The sequence below is a fragment of the Carettochelys insculpta genome, chromosome 21, assembly GCF_033958435.1.
Source record: "Carettochelys insculpta isolate YL-2023 chromosome 21, ASM3395843v1, whole genome shotgun sequence".
Taxonomy (NCBI): Eukaryota; Metazoa; Chordata; order Testudines; family Carettochelyidae; genus Carettochelys; species Carettochelys insculpta.
In genome coordinates, this window is record NC_134157.1 from 22926339 (window position 1) to 22944308 (window position 17970).

General features: G+C 43.1%; 1 protein-coding gene across 2 annotated transcripts in view; it reads left to right on the plus strand.

Moving 5' to 3' along the window:
- NEK6 (NIMA related kinase 6) overlaps positions 1 to 17970 on the plus strand; it is a 141906-nt gene that overhangs the window by 91032 nt on the left and 32904 nt on the right. For both annotated transcript variants that reach the window (XM_075015495.1, XM_075015496.1), the window contains exon 7: positions 17740 to 17848. In XM_075015495.1, coding sequence (XP_074871596.1) covers positions 17740 to 17848 — 109 coding nt within the window. The remainder of the gene's footprint in view (positions 1 to 17739; positions 17849 to 17970) is intronic.

Here is a 17970-nt window from a genome sequence, read left to right on the forward strand (position 1 = left end):
AATGCCTTTTGGGCTTTGTACATGTTTCCCTAAAGTCTTCCTACTTGGAAGTTTTATACAGATTCCCAGGACCCCACCCAATTTTTTTCAGGGATATAACAGGTTAGTTCATTAGTCGTTTACTATGATTTACTCCGTCATTGTCTTGGCCTTTTAATTAGAGCATGGTGTATGAAAACTGCTTGAGAATTTATAGGTTCTTATTAGTGTGTCTGAAGTTTGGCCTTTCTGAATAGACATCTTTCTTCTGAGAATGTTTATAATCCTTTGCTTCTCTGACTGATAAGTCTTCCAGCTTGTTTTATCCTGCATTTCTCCTCCTCCCCCATCTGAATTTTAGTGTATTGGTGCCCTTCTGGGGATTGCTCATACTCTAGTCCCATGAACTTGAGTATTTTTTTTTGTTTCTTTTTTCACCCCCTCTCAAATCAGCTTTCTTTCTAACTATTTGTCTCTTCTATTTTTCTTTATTTGGGCATAAGCTTTCATAGGCTGGAACCCACTGATGAAGTCAGTTCCAGCCTGTGATGTTAATGGGTTTTTAAAATAATTTATGAAACTATTTGTGATGATTGTACTAGGTTCGCACCAAATCATGTGCCAGATGGGCCAAGTGAGGTGTCTAATGAAAACTTATAATGTCCTGAATCTGTTTATGCTACTTGTGTGTCTGTGCCATGTTTGTATGTCAAGTTCTAGATATTGGCTGTATATCTATATTATAAATGCTTTAGAGCTAAGGATTCACAATGGGAGGTGTGGTCTCCTCCCAGCCAGGATGGACAAAGTCTCAGATGTCAAATACACATCTCAGGAATTCGGGACTTGTCATCTGGGATGCAGCCAATGACAGAGTGCCACAGCAGGCCACCTGGTCAGGTGACCCTCCATTGCCTATGGAAGAAGAAGGGAATTTTTCCCTCCACATGGCAAGCTATAAAGATAGCCCTGGCAGTGACGGTCTTTGGTCTTCAGTCCTCATGAACTAAACCTATTTGAACTGGGGTCCCATCCCTCATGAGGTATACTCATGGAGACTTTCAAGAAATCAGCATATAACGCTGCTGGCCTGTGTCAATAGCTTTAACTGATGTGCATAATGTACCACTTTAACAATTTTTCTCTCTCACCCTGTTCTTTCTTTCTTTGTTAATAAACCTTTGCATTTAAGATTGTAATAGATTGGCACAGCGTGGTGTTTTGAATAAGATCTAAGTATATCTTGACCTGAGGATGTGGCTGGTCCCTTTGGGGGCTGGAAGAATCTGTTGCATTAACCTGAGATTTGCGCATCTTGAGTGTGCGTATTGTGGGGTTCTTTGTATGTAACTCTTCTGCATTACCTAACCGGGGGGGGGGGCGGGGTTGTAAAAGGGTGTGTGTAACTCTGAGCAGTTCTCTGTACCTAACCACCATTGCTGTGGCCAAGGGGAAAGTTTCTCTGTGTGTGAGAATCCTGCATGTGAGTCTGCTGTGTCAGAAGGGAGTCTGGAATTAGACTAGGACAGGAAGATCTCAGTAACCAGGAAAAGGTCACTTTGAAGCAGATTGAAGTTGAGAATCAGGTTAAAATCCTAACTGAGGAAAAGGGTAAGGTTTTTGTTAGCCAGGAATTGTTGGCTAGTGAAGCTTTTGAAAGTATTCCTAAAGGAGAGGAGAGTGATTTGTTTAAAAAAACACAGCCTCGTCAGCCATTGTTTGGAAAGATTAGTAGTTTGTCTGCTGGGAGTGGCAAGGTGTGGGTGAGAAAAGATTGGTGTTCACACCTCCAGATCAACTGCTGGTGGTAAGCCTCACCCTTGCTGACTGAGCTAACCTTGTTATCCCGACCCTTGCTCTGGCTTATTTATACCTGGCCCTGCAGATTTCCAAGACCAGCATCTGATGAAGTGAGTCTGTGCTCACGAAAGCTCATGCTCAAAACTTTTCTGTTAGTCTATAAGGTGCCACAGGACCCTTCGTTGCTGTTACAAATCCAGACTAACACGGCTACCCCTCCGATACTTCACATTCCAGGTGTGTTTCTGAATCCAGCCATGAGTGCTGGGACAGAGAGAATGTGTGTGATTGTCTGTCAGTGTTGGGCAGCAGCACGCTGGTAGAGGAAGCAGGTCCTTTGTCCATACTTACGATACATCGATGACATCTTTTATCATTTGGACCCATCGTAAAGAGACTCTAGAAGAATTCCACAGAGACTTTAACAATCTACACCCCACCATCAACTTATGCCTTGACCACTCCACATGAGAGAGACATTTCCGGGACATTACAGTACAAATCAGTGATGGCCTGATCAGTACCACACTCTACCAAAAACCCACTGACTGTTATACTTACCTACATGCTTCTAGCTTCGATCCTGCACATACAACACAATCCATCATCTACAGTCAAGCCCTAAGGTACAGTCGTATCTGCTCTGATCCTACTGACAGAGACCAAAAACTACAAGATCTCTGCCAAACATTCATAAACCTGAATTACCCACCAGGAGAAGTAAAAACCAAAATTGATGGGGCCAGATGAATACCCAGAAGCCAACTACTTCATGACAGGCCCTAAAAAGCCAGTAACAGAACACCACTGGTCATTACCTACAGCCCCCAACTCAAAACCCTGCAACGCATCATTAAAGACCTACCACCTATCCTAAATCAGGATGCTGCACTCCAAAAGGCCCTAGGTAACAGGTCTGTTCTCTCCTATAGACAACCTCACAACCTTTTTGAGAGAGCCAGCCCGGCCACCCGCTTCTCTGACTGGGAACCTTATGAGGATTCTCACTAGCAACCACAGGCTATAGCACCATAAATACTAACCCTGGAACTTTTCCTTGCAACAAGCCCCATTGCCAACTTTGTCCACATACCTATTCTGGAGATACCATCACTGGACCTAACCATTTTATTCACAGAATCATGGTGACATTCTCCTGTTCCTTAACTAACATCATATATGTCATCATGTGCCAGCAATGCCCACACACCATGTATATGGGACAGACTGCAAACACTCTTTGACAAAGAATGAATGGACACAAAACAGACATCAAAAAACCCCTAACACAAACCTGTCAGCCAGCACTTTAATGGAGTGGGCCATTCTGTTAATGACCTGAAACTTTGTGTTCCGCTGAAAAGGGACGTCAACAACTGTTTACAGAGGGAATGCTCAGAACTGTTATTTATCTTCAAATTCAGCACATTAACACGTGGGTTGAACCAGGACAGCAATTACCTGGCCCATTATAAGGACTCTTTTCATACTTTGATGTTTGTTTTATCTAACTCTTAATTTCCTATCCCACACTTCCCTCCTGTTGCCCCTCTGCTCTTCTGATTTGCCAACCTTGATATCAAGGTTGACAAATCAGATAAATTGTTAACAATTTTTGGACCTCTGTGCTTTATATATTGAGTCTGTTCTGGTATGGCTATGATCTGAAGAAGTGGGTCTGTCCCCTGAAAGCTCATCACCTAATACCTTTTTCTGTTAGTCTTTAAAGTGCTACATGACTGCTTTTTTGTTTTGTCTAAGGAAAGTACCTCTCAGCATATAGTGACTAGGGATAGTGCAGTTGTCCCAGAGTTGGATCTGGATGTAGCTGAAGCCCAGAAAGAGAAGGGTCCTAGCTTTGTACCTCCTAGAGGGAGTGATGGAGGGCCTAACCACGTCAGCCACACCATCAGGGACTCATTCACCTGCACATCTACTAATATATACGATCATGTGCCAGCAATCCCCCACTGCAATATACACTGGCCAAACTTAACGGTCTCTACATAAAAGAATAAATGGACACAAATCAAGTATCAGGAATGGTAACATACAAAAACCTGTAGGAGAACACTTTCAAGGTCTCTGGACACTCAGTGACACTTCAAAAGTAGCCATCCTGCAACAAAAAAGCTTCAAAAACAGACTCCAAAGAGAAACTGCAGAACTGCAATTCATTTGCAGATTTGATACCATCAACCAAGGATTTGAACAGAGACTGGGAGTGGCTGGCCAAGTACAAAAGCAGTTTCTCCTCTCTTGATGTTCACACCTCCACATTAGCTACAGATAATGGGCCAAATCCTCCTTGTCTGAATTGATCTGGTTTCTCCCCTCTTGGTATTCACAACTCCACATTAGCTGCTGGTAATTGGACACATCCTCTGTGACTCAGCTGATCTTGCCAACTCTGGCACCGCTCTTGACTGGGACTCCCTCCATTTCATGAACTCCTATATTCAGACCCCCCTCTGAACCCACACATGCATCTGATGAAGCAGGTCTTTGCCCATGAAAGCTTATGCTCCAAAATATCAGTAAGTTTATAAGGTGCTACAGGACTCCTTGTTGTTTTTGAAGATACAGACTAAGTTGACTACCCCTCTGATACCTGTAATAACCAAGTGGCTGTGTGTAACCAGCTTGCTGGGAACTCGGTGCTGTTGGGACCAAAATGGCTCTAGGCTAATTTTTTTTTAAGTGGACAGATTGTGTCTCAGCTTCGGAGGGAAAATTGTGTGGCTAAGTATGTGGAGCGGAACAGCTGTGCTTCATCTCTCTAGAATGCGGAGGATGGAAGGCAGTCTCCAACACTTTGAACACTTGTATTCTCTTACTGGACTCCACCTCTGATTCCACATGGAAACAGAAATTGGAGGTGGAAGGACAGAGGAACTGTGAGCCTGCTAGGCCAGTAGAAATGGATCCTATCTCTTTAAGACAGAAACAAGTTAATGTTTGTGTGAATGCAAATTTCCAGACTGAGCAGAGCCTCACTAGCAATCAGGGATCACATAGCTCAGGGATCTGCAACCGAAATAGCAACAAGCCATTTTTTCAAATTCAGTTACAAAATAAATACTTGCATAGCCGCAATGCACATGAATACTAGACAGTCCTTAATAAATATCTTAAAATAATAAAGTCAATCTGTACTTTTTGTAGCCTCTATTTTAAGAACAGTGCACACACACTGATTTTTTTTACCAGTTAGAAAGTTGTTACCCCATCTACCAGCTTTACCCCCTGTCCCGCAAACCCACTGCCCATCCTCAGGCTTAATCCCTCTTGGCCCTAAACCGCCCCCCCATCTACAGTTTAACCCCTCTGAGCCCTAAACCCCCACCCCCATTCCAGGTTTAACCCCTTCAGCCCCAAGCCCCCCCATCTGACAGGGCAGGCTCAGATGCCGCTCCCCCCAGTTCTCCTGCAGGCTAACTTCCTCCACGTGGAGCCCTGCTGGTTTTGTCTTCCAGGGCTCCCTGCCCTGCCGTCTTCCCCTCACCACTGTTCATTGCTCAGCAGCTCCAGAGGCTACCACAGCTTAAACAAAAATGAAGCAGCAGCAGCCTCCAGAGCCACATGTGGCGTCAGTGGCAGCAGCACTCGGAGCTGCAAGTGGCTCCTTAAAGAGCCACGTGCAATTCTGGAGCTGCAGGTTGCGTACCCCAGACATAGCCATTGTTATAAAAGAGGACACACCCAGCCAGCAAGGAGAGGGCTAGTGTAGACGAGCCCTATAGGAAACATTTATATCTACATTTACTGGATAATTCCAAACATTTGGCAGAGCTTGTATACATAAGTATCAGAGAGGTAGCCTTGTTAGTCTGTATCTTTGAGAACAACAAAACTCATGCATCTGATGAAGTGGGTCTTTGCCCATGAAAGCTTATGCTTCAAAATACCTGTTAGTCTATAAGGTGCCACAGGACTTGTTGTTGTTCTTGTATAAGTTCACTATTTTGTTTTGCTCTTGGCATAAGCACATAAGATACGAAGAAGTGAGTTTGTCCCATGAAAGCGCTTAGAATCATAGAATCATAAGGCTGGAAGGGACCTCAGGAGGTCATCTAGTCCAGCCCCCTGCTTCAAGCAGGATCAACCCCTACTAAGTCATCCCAGCCAGGACCTTGTCCAGCTGGGACTTAAAAACCTCAAGGGATGGAGAATCCACCACCTCTCTAGGCAACGTATTCCAATGCTTCACCACCCGCCTGGTGAAGAAGTTTTTCCTAATATCTAACCTACACCTTTCCCTCTTCAACTTCTGACCACTACTCCTTGTTCTGCCATCTGACACCACTGAGAACAGTTTCTCACCCTCCTCTTTAGAGCTCCCCTTCAGGAAGTTGAAGGCTGCTATTAAATCACCTCTAAGTCTTCTCTTCTGTAAACTAAACAAGCCCAAATCCCTCAGCCTATCCTCATAGGTCTTGTGCTCCAGACCCTTAATCATTTTTGTTGCCCTTCGCTGAACCTGCTCTAGCAAATCCACATCCTTTTTATACTGGGGGGCCCAAAACTGGACACAACATTCCAGATGTGGCCTCACCAGTGCCGAATAAAGAGGAATAACTACTTCCCTAGATCTGCTCGAAATGCTCCTCCTAATGCACCCCAGTATGCCGTTAGCTTTCTTGGCTACAAGGGCACACTGTTTACTCATATACAGCCTTTCATCCCCTATAATCCCTAGGTCCCTTTCCATCGTACTGCTGCTGAGCCAGTCGGTCCCCAGCCTGTAACAATGTTTGGGATTCTTCTGCTCCATGTGCAGGACTCTACACTTCTCCTTATTGAACCGCATCAGATATCTTTTGGCCCAGTCCTCCAATTTATCCAGGTCCCTCTGGATTCTCTCTCTACCCTCCAACGTATCTACCTCTCCCCCTAGTTTTGTGTCATCTGCAAACTTGCTGAGGGTGCAACCCAGTCCCTCATCCAGGTCATTAATAAAGATGTTGAATAACACCGGCCCCAGAACTGAGCCTTGCAGCACTCCGCTTGAAACAGGCCACCATCCAGCTGTTGAGCCATTGACCACTACCCGTTGGGCCCGACCATCAAGCCAGCTTTCTATCCATCTTATAGTCCAAGGATCCAATCCATATTTCCTTAACTTATGGACAAGAATGTTGTGGGAGATGGTATCAGAAGCCTTGCTGAAGTCAAGGTATATCACATCCACTGACTTCCTGATGTCCACAGAGCTTGTTACGTTGTCATAGAAGCTGATCAGATTGGTGAGGCAGGACTTGCCCCTGGTGAATCCATGTTGGCTACTTTTCATCACTTTCCCCTCTTCCAAGTGCTTCAAAATGGATTCCTTGAGGATTCCCTCCATTATTTTCCCAGGGATTGAGGTAAGGCTGACAGGTCTATAGTTCCCTGGATTGTCCTTCTTTCCTTTTTTAAAGATGGGCACTACGTTTGCCTTCTTCCAGTCATCCGGTATTTCCCCCGATTTCTAAGAGTCTTCAAGGATAATGGCCAAAGGTTCAGCAATGACCTCTGCCAATTCCCTCAGTACCCTGGGGTGCATTAAAACCAGACCCATGGACTTGTGCACATCTAGGTTTTCTAGATAGCTCAGAACTTGTTCCCTCCACCTTTCCGTACTGCATCATCTAGGACCATCATTGGGAAGTTGACTTTGACTGTGAAGACTGAGGCAAAAAAAGCATTGAGTACTTCAGCTTTTCCCGCATCATCTGTCGCTAGGTTACCTCCCTCATCCAGTAATGGCCCCACACCTTCTCTGATAACCCGTTTATCATTCACATGCCTGTAGAAACCCTTCTTGTTACTCTTCACATCCCTTGCCAGCTGCCGTTCCAATTGTCCTTTCGCTTTCCTGATTACTGCCTGGCATTCTCCAGCCATATGTTTATACTCCTTCTTAGTCAACTGTCCTCATTTCCATTTCTTATATGCATCCTGTCTGAATTTAAGCTGACTAAGGATTTCCCTGTTAAGCCAAGCTGGTTGCCTACCATGTTTGCATTTCTTACTACGCAGCGGGATTGTTTGTTCCTGTGCCTTCAGTAAGACTTCTTTAAAATTGGTTCCAGTTCTCCAACTCTTTTCCCCTTCACCTTTGTTTCCCAAGGGATCCTGCTCATCCAGTCTCTTAGGGAGTCGAAGTCTGCTCTTCTGAAATCAAGGGTCTGTATGTTACTGCTCACCCTTCTTCCTTTCGTCCAGATCCTGAAATCTACGATCTCATGGTCGCTGCAGCCCAGGTTCGCCCCCACTTCTATTTCTTCTACTAGTTCTTCCCTGTTTGTGAGCAACAGGTCAAGTTGCGCACAGTCCCTGGTCAGTTCCTTCAGCATTTGTACCAAGAAGTTATCCCCAATAGTTTCCAAAAACTTCCTGGATTGTCTGTGTGCTACTGTATTGGTCTCCCAACAAATGTCTGGATGATTAAAGTCTCCCATGGGAACCGGGGCCTGTGATTTGGAAGCTTCACTAAGCTGTCTGAAGAAAGCCTCATCTATCTCCTCTTCCTGATCTGGCGGCCTGTAACAGACACCAACTACAACATCACCTCTGTTACTTCCACCTCTAAGCTTAACCCAAAGACATTCAACTGGATTTTCTCCTTCTCATACTGGAGCTCTGAGCAATCATACCGCTCCCTCATGTAGAGCGCAACTCCTCCTCCTTTTCTCCCCTGTCTGTCCTTCCTAAACAATTTATAACCGTCCATGACCGTGCTCCAGTTATGCAAATCATCCCACAAAGTCTCCGTTTTTCCAGCCACCTCATATTTGTGTGACTGTGCCAGGGCCTCTAATTCTTCCTGTTTGTTCCCTGGGCTTCTGGCATTAGTGTACAAGCATCTTAGAGAAGGGGCCGATTGGCCCACTTTTTCCTCTTCACCCAGGAAACCCACTTGATTGTTCCCTCCTCCTTCCCCACTTACCTCTGGGCTTGTGTCACCTTTCCCCAACAAACCTAGTTTAAAGCCCTCCTCACTAGGTTTGCAAGCCTGCCCTCAAAGATGCTCTTTCCTCTTTTAGTGAGGGAGGATCCTGTCTCTTCTCAGCAATCCCTGTTCACAAAACAGAATCCCATGGTCAAAAAAACCAAATCCTTCCCTGCTACACCACCTACGCAACCACGCATTTACCTCTGTGATTTGACGATCCCTCTGCGGACCCCTTCCTTCCACAGGGAGGATAGACGAGAAGACCACCTGTGCTCCGTATTCCTTGATCTTTCTCCCAAGGGTTACGTAGTCTGCCTTGATCTCATCAAAGTTGTTCTTGGCTGTATCGTTGGTTCCTACATGAAGTAGGAGGAAGGGGTAATAGTCTACCGGTTGAAGAATTTTTGGCAGTGCCTCTGTAATATCCTGAATTCTAGCTCCAGGCAAGCAGCAAACTTGCCAGGATTCTAGGTCCGGGTGGCAGATGGATGCCTCCGTCCCTCTTAGGAGGGAGTCCCCGACCACCACCACTCTTCTTTTTCTCTTAGGGGTGGTGGTCATAGAACTCCCATCCCTAGGACTGCGCATCCCATGCCTTCTAAACCGTGAGGACTCTCTTTCAGATGCAATCCCTGGGAGGTATCAGCCCCAATTATCTCTGCTGTATCACCTGTGGAGAGAGGCTCAAAACGGTTACTTAACTCCATTGGAATTGGAGCGACTGGAACTGGTTTTCTCCTCCTGGAGGTAACATGCTTCCAGTTCTCCTCCTTGTTTTGGGTAGCCTGCTGTTCCTGCAGTATCATCTCTTGCCTTCTATCCAGAAAGTCTTCACCCTCTCTGATGGACGTGAGGGTTGGTATTTGTGCCTCAAGTCCTTTCACCTTCTCTTCTAAAATTGTTACCAGCTTACACTTAGTACAGAGAAAATCCTCCTTTCTATCGTTTGGGAGAAAGACAAACATGGCACATGACATGCAGGTCACAACAACAGACCTCTCAACAGCCATATCACTCTCCATTTTTTTCCTTTTTCAGGAGATCCCTTATTTGTTTCTAGTGCTGCCTTGAAGGGCACAAGAGAAACACCGTATAAGAAGGGTGAAAACAGGTATGGGGCTCCTTCCAAAGGTGAACTCCCAGGCAAACTCCCTGTTAGCTGCTCCTGTTCACTGCTCACAGGGTTCGCTGGGGCTGCCTTCTTATAGAGCTGCTAGCTGGTTAGGCCGGGCTCAGAGCTTTTGCCTCCGATCTAATCAGCCTTGGAAGGCCCACCTGGAAGGAAGCTCTCCCAATTCACACAAACTGCCAAACATGCTTTCCAACTGCCCCTCTCTGCAAAACAGATGCTTGGGCACACAGGCAGCTATGCAAACTGCCCCTCACTGCAAAATGAAACAAATGCACAGACACCACAGACAGAAATTCAACCCACCAGCTCACAACGCAGCCCCCCAAAGGCCACACTCACCTGAGCTCCTCTAGGATGCTTTCCCAGGCAAACTCCCTGTTAGCTGCTCCTGTTGTTAATCTTTAAAGTGCTAAATGACTGCTGTTTTGTTATGCTGCAAAAGCAGATCAAATCCAATGGAGTTCGTGACTGAACATTGCTTTGGACTATTAACAGGATACATTGATATGCGACTGCATTGATGAAGCCCAAGGTAAAAATAAAAAAGGGCAATATTAAGAGATAAAACTAGGATTAGATATTATTTATTACACTCTCCTCCCCTCATCTGTATTTTATTGCATTGGCGCCATACTGGGGATTGCTCATACTCAAGTCCCATGAACTTGAATATTTTTATGGTTTCTTTTTTCACCCCTCTCAAATTAGCTTTCTTTCTAACTATTTGTCTTTTCTATTTTTCTTTATTTGGGCACAAGCTTTCATGGGCTGGAACCCACAGAAGAAAGCTTATGCCCGAATAAAATTTTGCCTTTGAGGTGCCACAGGACTACTTCTTGTTTTTGCTGAAACAGGCCACGTGGCTGCTCCTCTGAAATTTGCTTTTTTTTACTTGTTTGCTTCCTCAGCAAGTTGGGGTGCCCCCCCGCTTCCTGGGCCATCTCTCTGTGACCTTTGTTTCCATAATTGTTTTATGAAGTCTAGAATGCCCTAAGTGAACTGTGGTTCACACATTGTAGCCTGGCATACATCTTTCCTGGTCCATTTTAATTCTCAGCAACATTAGCATGGACCTAGATTCTGCTCTAAGACTGCCAGCCTTGCAAAATTGACTTAAAAATGTACTAGCCCATTCACAAAACATGCCCTTTACCATGGTGATGGACAATGGAAAAAGAAAAAAATGTTCTGTCCAAAAATATTAGTCATTCATAGCAAGTGGGTATGTATAATTTTACAAGGCTGGCTTACCCTGCCTGTGATTGATAGGCATGTTTAATTATTGTAGGGTAACTAGCCACAGTATCTGCTTTGTTGAAGACATCTCAAAAATATATTGACTTTCCTTCACAACAGGGTTTTAAGATTGAGAAAATTTTGAAGCGTTTCTCTTTTCTGATGTTGCTCTTAGGAATACTTGTATTGTTGGAACCAGCTTTAGTTAAGCTGTTATCACCTGCTTTTGTATTTTCTTTGACATGTTAATCTTTAGACATTCATCCCCTTTGAGAACAGATGTAGTATATCATGTTTGTTAGCACTCTTAACCTTTTCTCCATATTTTACCTGTTTTTGTCGTCATTATTCTGTAATTATCATAAATGAACATTTTGGAAAGTTCACCTCTTCCTTGTTGTCACAGCTAAAGTACCTGATTAACAGATTTGTTTTCTCTGTCAGCTCAGCTATGAGGCACCAGGCCAAAGGCTGTCAAACAAGCTAGCCATTTAGCCCATAGTTAGTGGCTAAATTTACAGTGTCAGTGAAAATCAGCATTTCAGAGAAGGAATTTTCTTCATCAAGAAGAGTCAGAGCTGGCAACAGATATGTATGGTAGAGAGCTTAGGGTGGGGTAGGGGTTGGGGGGGAGGGGGGCAGCCTAAAGTTTTCAGCCACTGCTTTTATCTGTGAACATTTAATAATGTTAACATCCAATAACATGAATTTGAGGCTGGTGGTTACTCAAAGTGTATGACGATCCTAACACTAGTATAGCTCTTAATGTGCTGTACACTTGTGCTGAAGATAGCGTCATGCAATGGCCTGTGTAAAGGTAATGCTACTTCCTGAATATGGTAACTTACATAGATCTGGGAGAAAGCCAGGTCCTTGAGGGGAGCTCACAAGTACTGTTTCATCTTGCATGTACTTTCAACATTGCCATTGTTGCTGTTTACTGCATGTTGCTCCTTCTCCGAAGACACTTCAGAAAGGCTTTATCAGAGGCATTTCAGACTTTCATTTAAAAATATGGAGAAGGAAAGCCAGTTTGAAAACAATAGTCAGAAACAGTGACAATCCTGCTGTGCAAGTTTTTGAGTGGAGTCTTAATTTTAAAAAGTGATGTTTACAGAATTTTTAAATACTACTGTATCTGCAGACACCTTTTTGTCATGTCTAGGTACTGGCTTAAATGATAACAGAGAGGAAGCCCTGCTAGTCTATACACTATCAAAACAAAAAGCAGTCAAGTAGCACTTTAAAGACTAGCAAAGTAGTTTATTAGGCGAGCTTTCGTGGGACAGACCCACTTCTTCAGACCATAGCCAGACCAGAACAGACTCAATATTTAAGGCACAGAGAACCAAAAACAGTAAGCAAGGAGGACAAATTAGAAAAAGATAATCAAGGTGAGCAAATCAGTGTGGAGGGGTGGGGGGGAAGATCAAGAATTAGATTGAGTTAGGTATGCAGACGAGCCCCTATAGTGACTCAGAAAGTTCACATCACGATTTAAACCATGTGTTCCGAATTCGAATATAAATGTCAGTTCGTCCACTTCCCTTTCTACAAAGGAGCGATAATTTATTTTCAGTAACACACATACCTTGAGGTCATTGACAGAATGCCCCATTCCATTAAAATGTTGACTAACTGGTTTGTGGATCTGGAGTGTTTTGATGTCTGTTTTGTGCCCGTTGACCCTTTGTCTAAGGGAGTTAGAAGTCTGTCCAATATACAAAGCATCTGGGCATTGTTGGCACATGATGGCATATATGATGTTAATAGAGGAGCATGAGAAAGTGCCCATGATTCTGTGAGTAACCTAGTTAGGTCCGGTGATGGTATTTCTAGAGAAGATATGTGGACAAAGCTGGCAGCAGGCTTTGTTGCAGGGAAAGGTTCCAGGACTGGTGTTCCTGGGGTATAAACTGTGGCTGTTAGTAAGGATCCTCATGAGGTTGGGAGGTTGTCTGTAGGAGAGAACAGGCATGTCACCCAGGGCCTTTTGGAGTGTAGCATCCTGATTAAGAATAGGTTGTAGGTCTTTAATAATTCGTTGCAGTGGTCTGAGTTGGGGGCTGTAAGTGATGACCAGTGGTGTTCCGTTCTTGGCTTTTTTGGGCTGATCTTGGAGTAGCTGGTTTCTGGGTATGCGTCTGGCCCTGTCGATTTGTTTTTTTTACTTCTCCTGGTGGGTAATTCAGGTTTATGAATATTTGGTAAAGTTCTTGTAGTTTTTGGTCTCTGTCAGTTGGATCAGAACAAATGCGATTATACCTAAGAGCTTGACTGTAAACAATGGATCGAGTCACGTGTGCAGGATGGAAACTAGAAGGGTGTAGATAAGTATAGCGATCAGTAGGTTTTCGGTACAGTGTGGTACTGATCAGGCCATCCTTGATTAGTACTGTAGTGTCCAGGAAACGTATCTCTTGCATGTTGTAATCGAGGCATAAGTTGGTGGTGGGGTGTAGATTGTTAAAGTCTCTGTGGAATTCTTCTAGAGCCTCTGTACCATGGGTCCAAATCATAGAGATGTCATCAATGTATCTTAAGTAGAGGAGTGGTAATAGGGGACGAGAGCTGAGGAATCATTGTTCCAGGTCAGCCATAAATATATTAGCATATTGTGGGGCCATGCAGGTGCCCATAGCAGTTCCACTAATCTGGAGGTATAAAATTGTCCCCAAAACGGAAATGATTGTGTGTGAGAACTAAGTAACAGAGGTCAGACACCAGATTGGCTGTGGTGGCGTCAGGGATGGTGTTCCTGATTGCTTGTAATCCGCCTTTATGTGGAATATTAGTGTACAGAGCCTCTGCATCTATTGTGGCAAGTATGGCGTTATCAGGAACTTTTCCGACGTTTTGTAATTTCCTCAGGAAGTCGGTGGTAATGAAAATGGACATTATACCCAAGGGACTGGCAGTGAAAACCCCATTACAATCAACATACTACACTGACTACAGTGAACATCTATGCAACACGCTTTCTAAGAAACTGCGGAACCACTTGATCAAAATCCTTTACAATAAACAAAAGATGATCAAAAATGAACTCTCTGAACTTGAAATTATCCTTAACGAACAGGCATCCACACAAGACCCCACAGTACGAAACTTTACCAGTGCCAGGCAAGATATTTATAAAACACACTTCCTCTTTCTACAAAAAAGAAAAGAGAATACCACACTGTACCGAAAACCTACTGATCGCTATACTTATCTACACCCTTCTAGTTTCCATCCTGCACACGTGACTCGATCCATTGTTTACAGTCAAGCTCTTAGGTATAATCGCATTTGTTCTGATCCAACTGACAGAGACCAAAAACTACAAGAACTTTACCAAATATTCATAAACCTGAATTACCCACCAGGAAAAGTAAAAAAAACAAATCGACAGGGCCAGACGCATACCCAGAAACCAGCTACTCCAAGATCAGCCCAAAAAAGCCAAGAACGGAACACCACTGGTCATCACTTACAGCCCCCAACTCAGACCACTGCAACAAATTATTAAAGACCTACAACCTATTCTTAATCAGGATGCTACACTCCAGAAGGCCCTGGGTGACATGCCTGTTCTCTCCTACAGACAACCTCCCAACCTCATGAGGATCCTTACTAACAGCCACAGTTTATACCCCAGGAACACCAGTCCTGGAACCTTTCCCTGCAACAAAGCCTGCTGCCAGCTTTGTCCACATATCTTCTCTAGAAATACCATCACCGGACCTAACTAGGTTACTCACAGAATCATGGGCACTTTCTCATGCTCCTCTATTAACATCATATATGCCATCATGTGCCAACAATGCCCAGATGCTTTGTATATTGGACAGACTTCTAACTCCCTTAGACAAAGGGTCAACGGGCACAAAACAGACATCAAAACACTCCAGATCCACAAACCAGTTAGTCAACATTTTAATGGAATGGGGCATTCTGTCAATGACCTCAAGGTATGTGTGTTACTGAAAATAAATTATCGCTCCTTTGTAGAAAGGGAAGTGGACGAACTGACATTTATATTCGAATTCGGAACACATGGTTTAAATCGTGATGTGAACTTTCTGAGTCACTATAGGGGCTCGTCTGCATACCTAACTCAATCTAATTCTTGATCTTCCCCCTCACCCCTCCACACTCTGATTTGCTCACCTTGATTATCTTTTTCTAATTTGTCCTCCTTGCTTACTGTGTTTGGTTCTCTTTGTCTTAAATATTGAGTCTGTTCTGGTCTGGCTATGGTCTGAAGAAGTGGGTCTGTCCCACGAAAGCTCGCCTAATAAACTACTTTGCTAGTCTTTAAAGTGCTACTTGACTGCTTTTTGTTTTGATTGTGTATAGACTAGCACGGCTTACTCTCTGTTACTGAATGAAGTAAGTTAGATCAAACTGAGAGAGTGCAGATCTGTCCTAAGTTTGATAACTTGGACAAGACTGTGATGCTATAAGTAGTAAATATTTTATGAACTTGCCTTTTTGCCAAAATAATTGTACAAGGAAAATGGCATTGATTTCTCCTACCCCTCCTCCAAGGTACCAACAGTGTGTTTTCATTTGTCACAAACCTGTGGATAGAATTTTGTTGTATAAAGAAATGTTTTTTAAATTAAATACAAGATAGGATGAACAAGAATCTATTTGCATTTTGCATTATAGTGTATTTGGTATTAGAATTGTCATGATTACCAGCATGCACTATAGTAGACTAGGTGAAGAATTGTGGTTATCTCTTTCATGGGGCAGCAAATGCCAGTCAAGAGCACAATGCTAGAACCAGCTCTGCTTAGTGATCCTGTTGAAACATTGCTCAGTCCAGAATGCTGTATCTCAATCAGGTCAGGTACTGAATCACAAGGAACTGAGCTTTGTTGTGCTGAAACAGAATCAAAATATTAATGGATAAAGTTGTTTGAGTCTCCTTCTGCTCCCCCCTCTGTTGTTTAGGCGTATGTTAGTCTTATGCTTCAGGGAGGTGGTAGGAACAGCAATAACAACACTCTGAAGGTGTGAGAGTGATAAAAACAGGGATGTCTTTGTCATGTCCCTGTCGCCTGCATTATTTATGAGCTATTATAAAGCTGATGTAACAGTGTGTTGCTGTATAACCCACTGGAGAATTTTGGCTTTCTAGTAAATGTCAGGCAAATCTTATTGGACATGACATTTAGAAAATTACCACATATCTTCACTTAAATACTTTAATGAGAATTAAGCTAATATTATGGTGTAAATAACACTTTATCCATCACCTCTGCAGTTCTGCTGTACTCCACTCTTAGGTTTTGGTTTCAAACTGCTGCAAGCTGTCAGGTTTGCCTTTTGGCGAATTGCAGTTACAGTCTTTCACAGCTGAGAATTTCTTGCCATTATTTGATTGAGATGGCTTTCATATAAAATGCTAAATGTCACAACAGGCACCAGCTGCCTGTATCAAGAGGGGCAAATACAAGATGTGCATCTTACAATCAATCAAGCACCTCCTTTAAAGGTGTTTAGTGAAAATTCTCTCAGTTGTATGGTGTAAAACAAATATAATGGTCGTGTACCAACAGGGTACACAAAACCTTATTAAAAAATCACAGTTCCCTGTCCAGAGGAGATCACTATGTTCATAATTATACCAAACAGGGCAAAGGATGACCATAATAAATATTAAAGACAGGTTCTTGTGGCTCTTACTTGTTCTATAGTTATAAATGTATAAATGAAGAATTGGTTTAGTATCTAGAATGAGAGTTACCAAAGAGAAGTCAGGTACTGGGCAGTAAGGGAAAGGTAATCAACCAATGCGAGTTTTGAGAAGAGATTTAGAGGATGAGATGCATGGTTAGAATATATTCTAGCAAGGCCCACCATGGGTATACTAGTAATAACTCGAAGCTTTGCTTTGTGTAAATCTTGGGGAATACTATGTAAAACTCCTCTAGATAACTATAGACAATTTATGGCTGTTATATGCGGTGGTGGTGGTGATGATGATGATGATGAATTTGTTTTCTAGCAATGCTCAGAGGCCCAAGAATGAGGGCCCCATTGTACTACATGCATAGCCATGATAGGACAGTCTTTGCCCCAAAGTGCTTACAGTCCCAATTATTGCTTCCCTGTAGTCTGTTTCCATTTCTGTTGTGGCACAGTTTGGCTTTGCCTATGTGTGAAATCTTAGGGGAATATATTATAACATCAGAATTGGGCATATACTGTTGATGCCATGGTAGCTCTTTTTGGAAGAGAGGGGCTGAAGGAGAAATTGATTTTCTTTGTTAAAAGACTGTACATTAATGAAGAACATCTACAAGATGATGTTTTTTTTTTTAAAAAAAACCTTTGTTACTTAAGGCAAAATACTCCAGACATTTGTTGTTTTGAGGCATAAAATATGTTTTGCAAGGTAATTAAGGAGATTAATGCTAATTATAATTGGTGTCCATTCAAAAATGTCAAACCTATTTAAGCATATTTTTCATAATGGTTGTTAATTAGTGAATTGCATTGAAGTTTACATACACAGAGAAGGAATAAATGCTAATCAGAAGGCAAGCCATGCTGCTGATGATCTGGTGGACATGAGTAGTCATCAGCACACTAGTGTGAGTCCAGGAGTGAGATGGTTCTGTTGCTGTTTCACTGATATTTTGTTTATTTCCTTCCACAGTATTTTAAAAAGCAGAAACGGTTAATCCCGGAAAGGACGGTGTGGAAATATTTTGTGCAGTTGTGCAGTGCAGTCGAACACATGCACTCCCGCAGGGTGATGCACAGAGGTAACATTAATTCTGTCTCTTTTCACTGAATACTAATATAATGTTCCAATTAGTAAGCGCCCACATTCAAAAACAATTATGCTGATGTTCAGCCAATGCATGTTTAGAGATAGACTGGTACT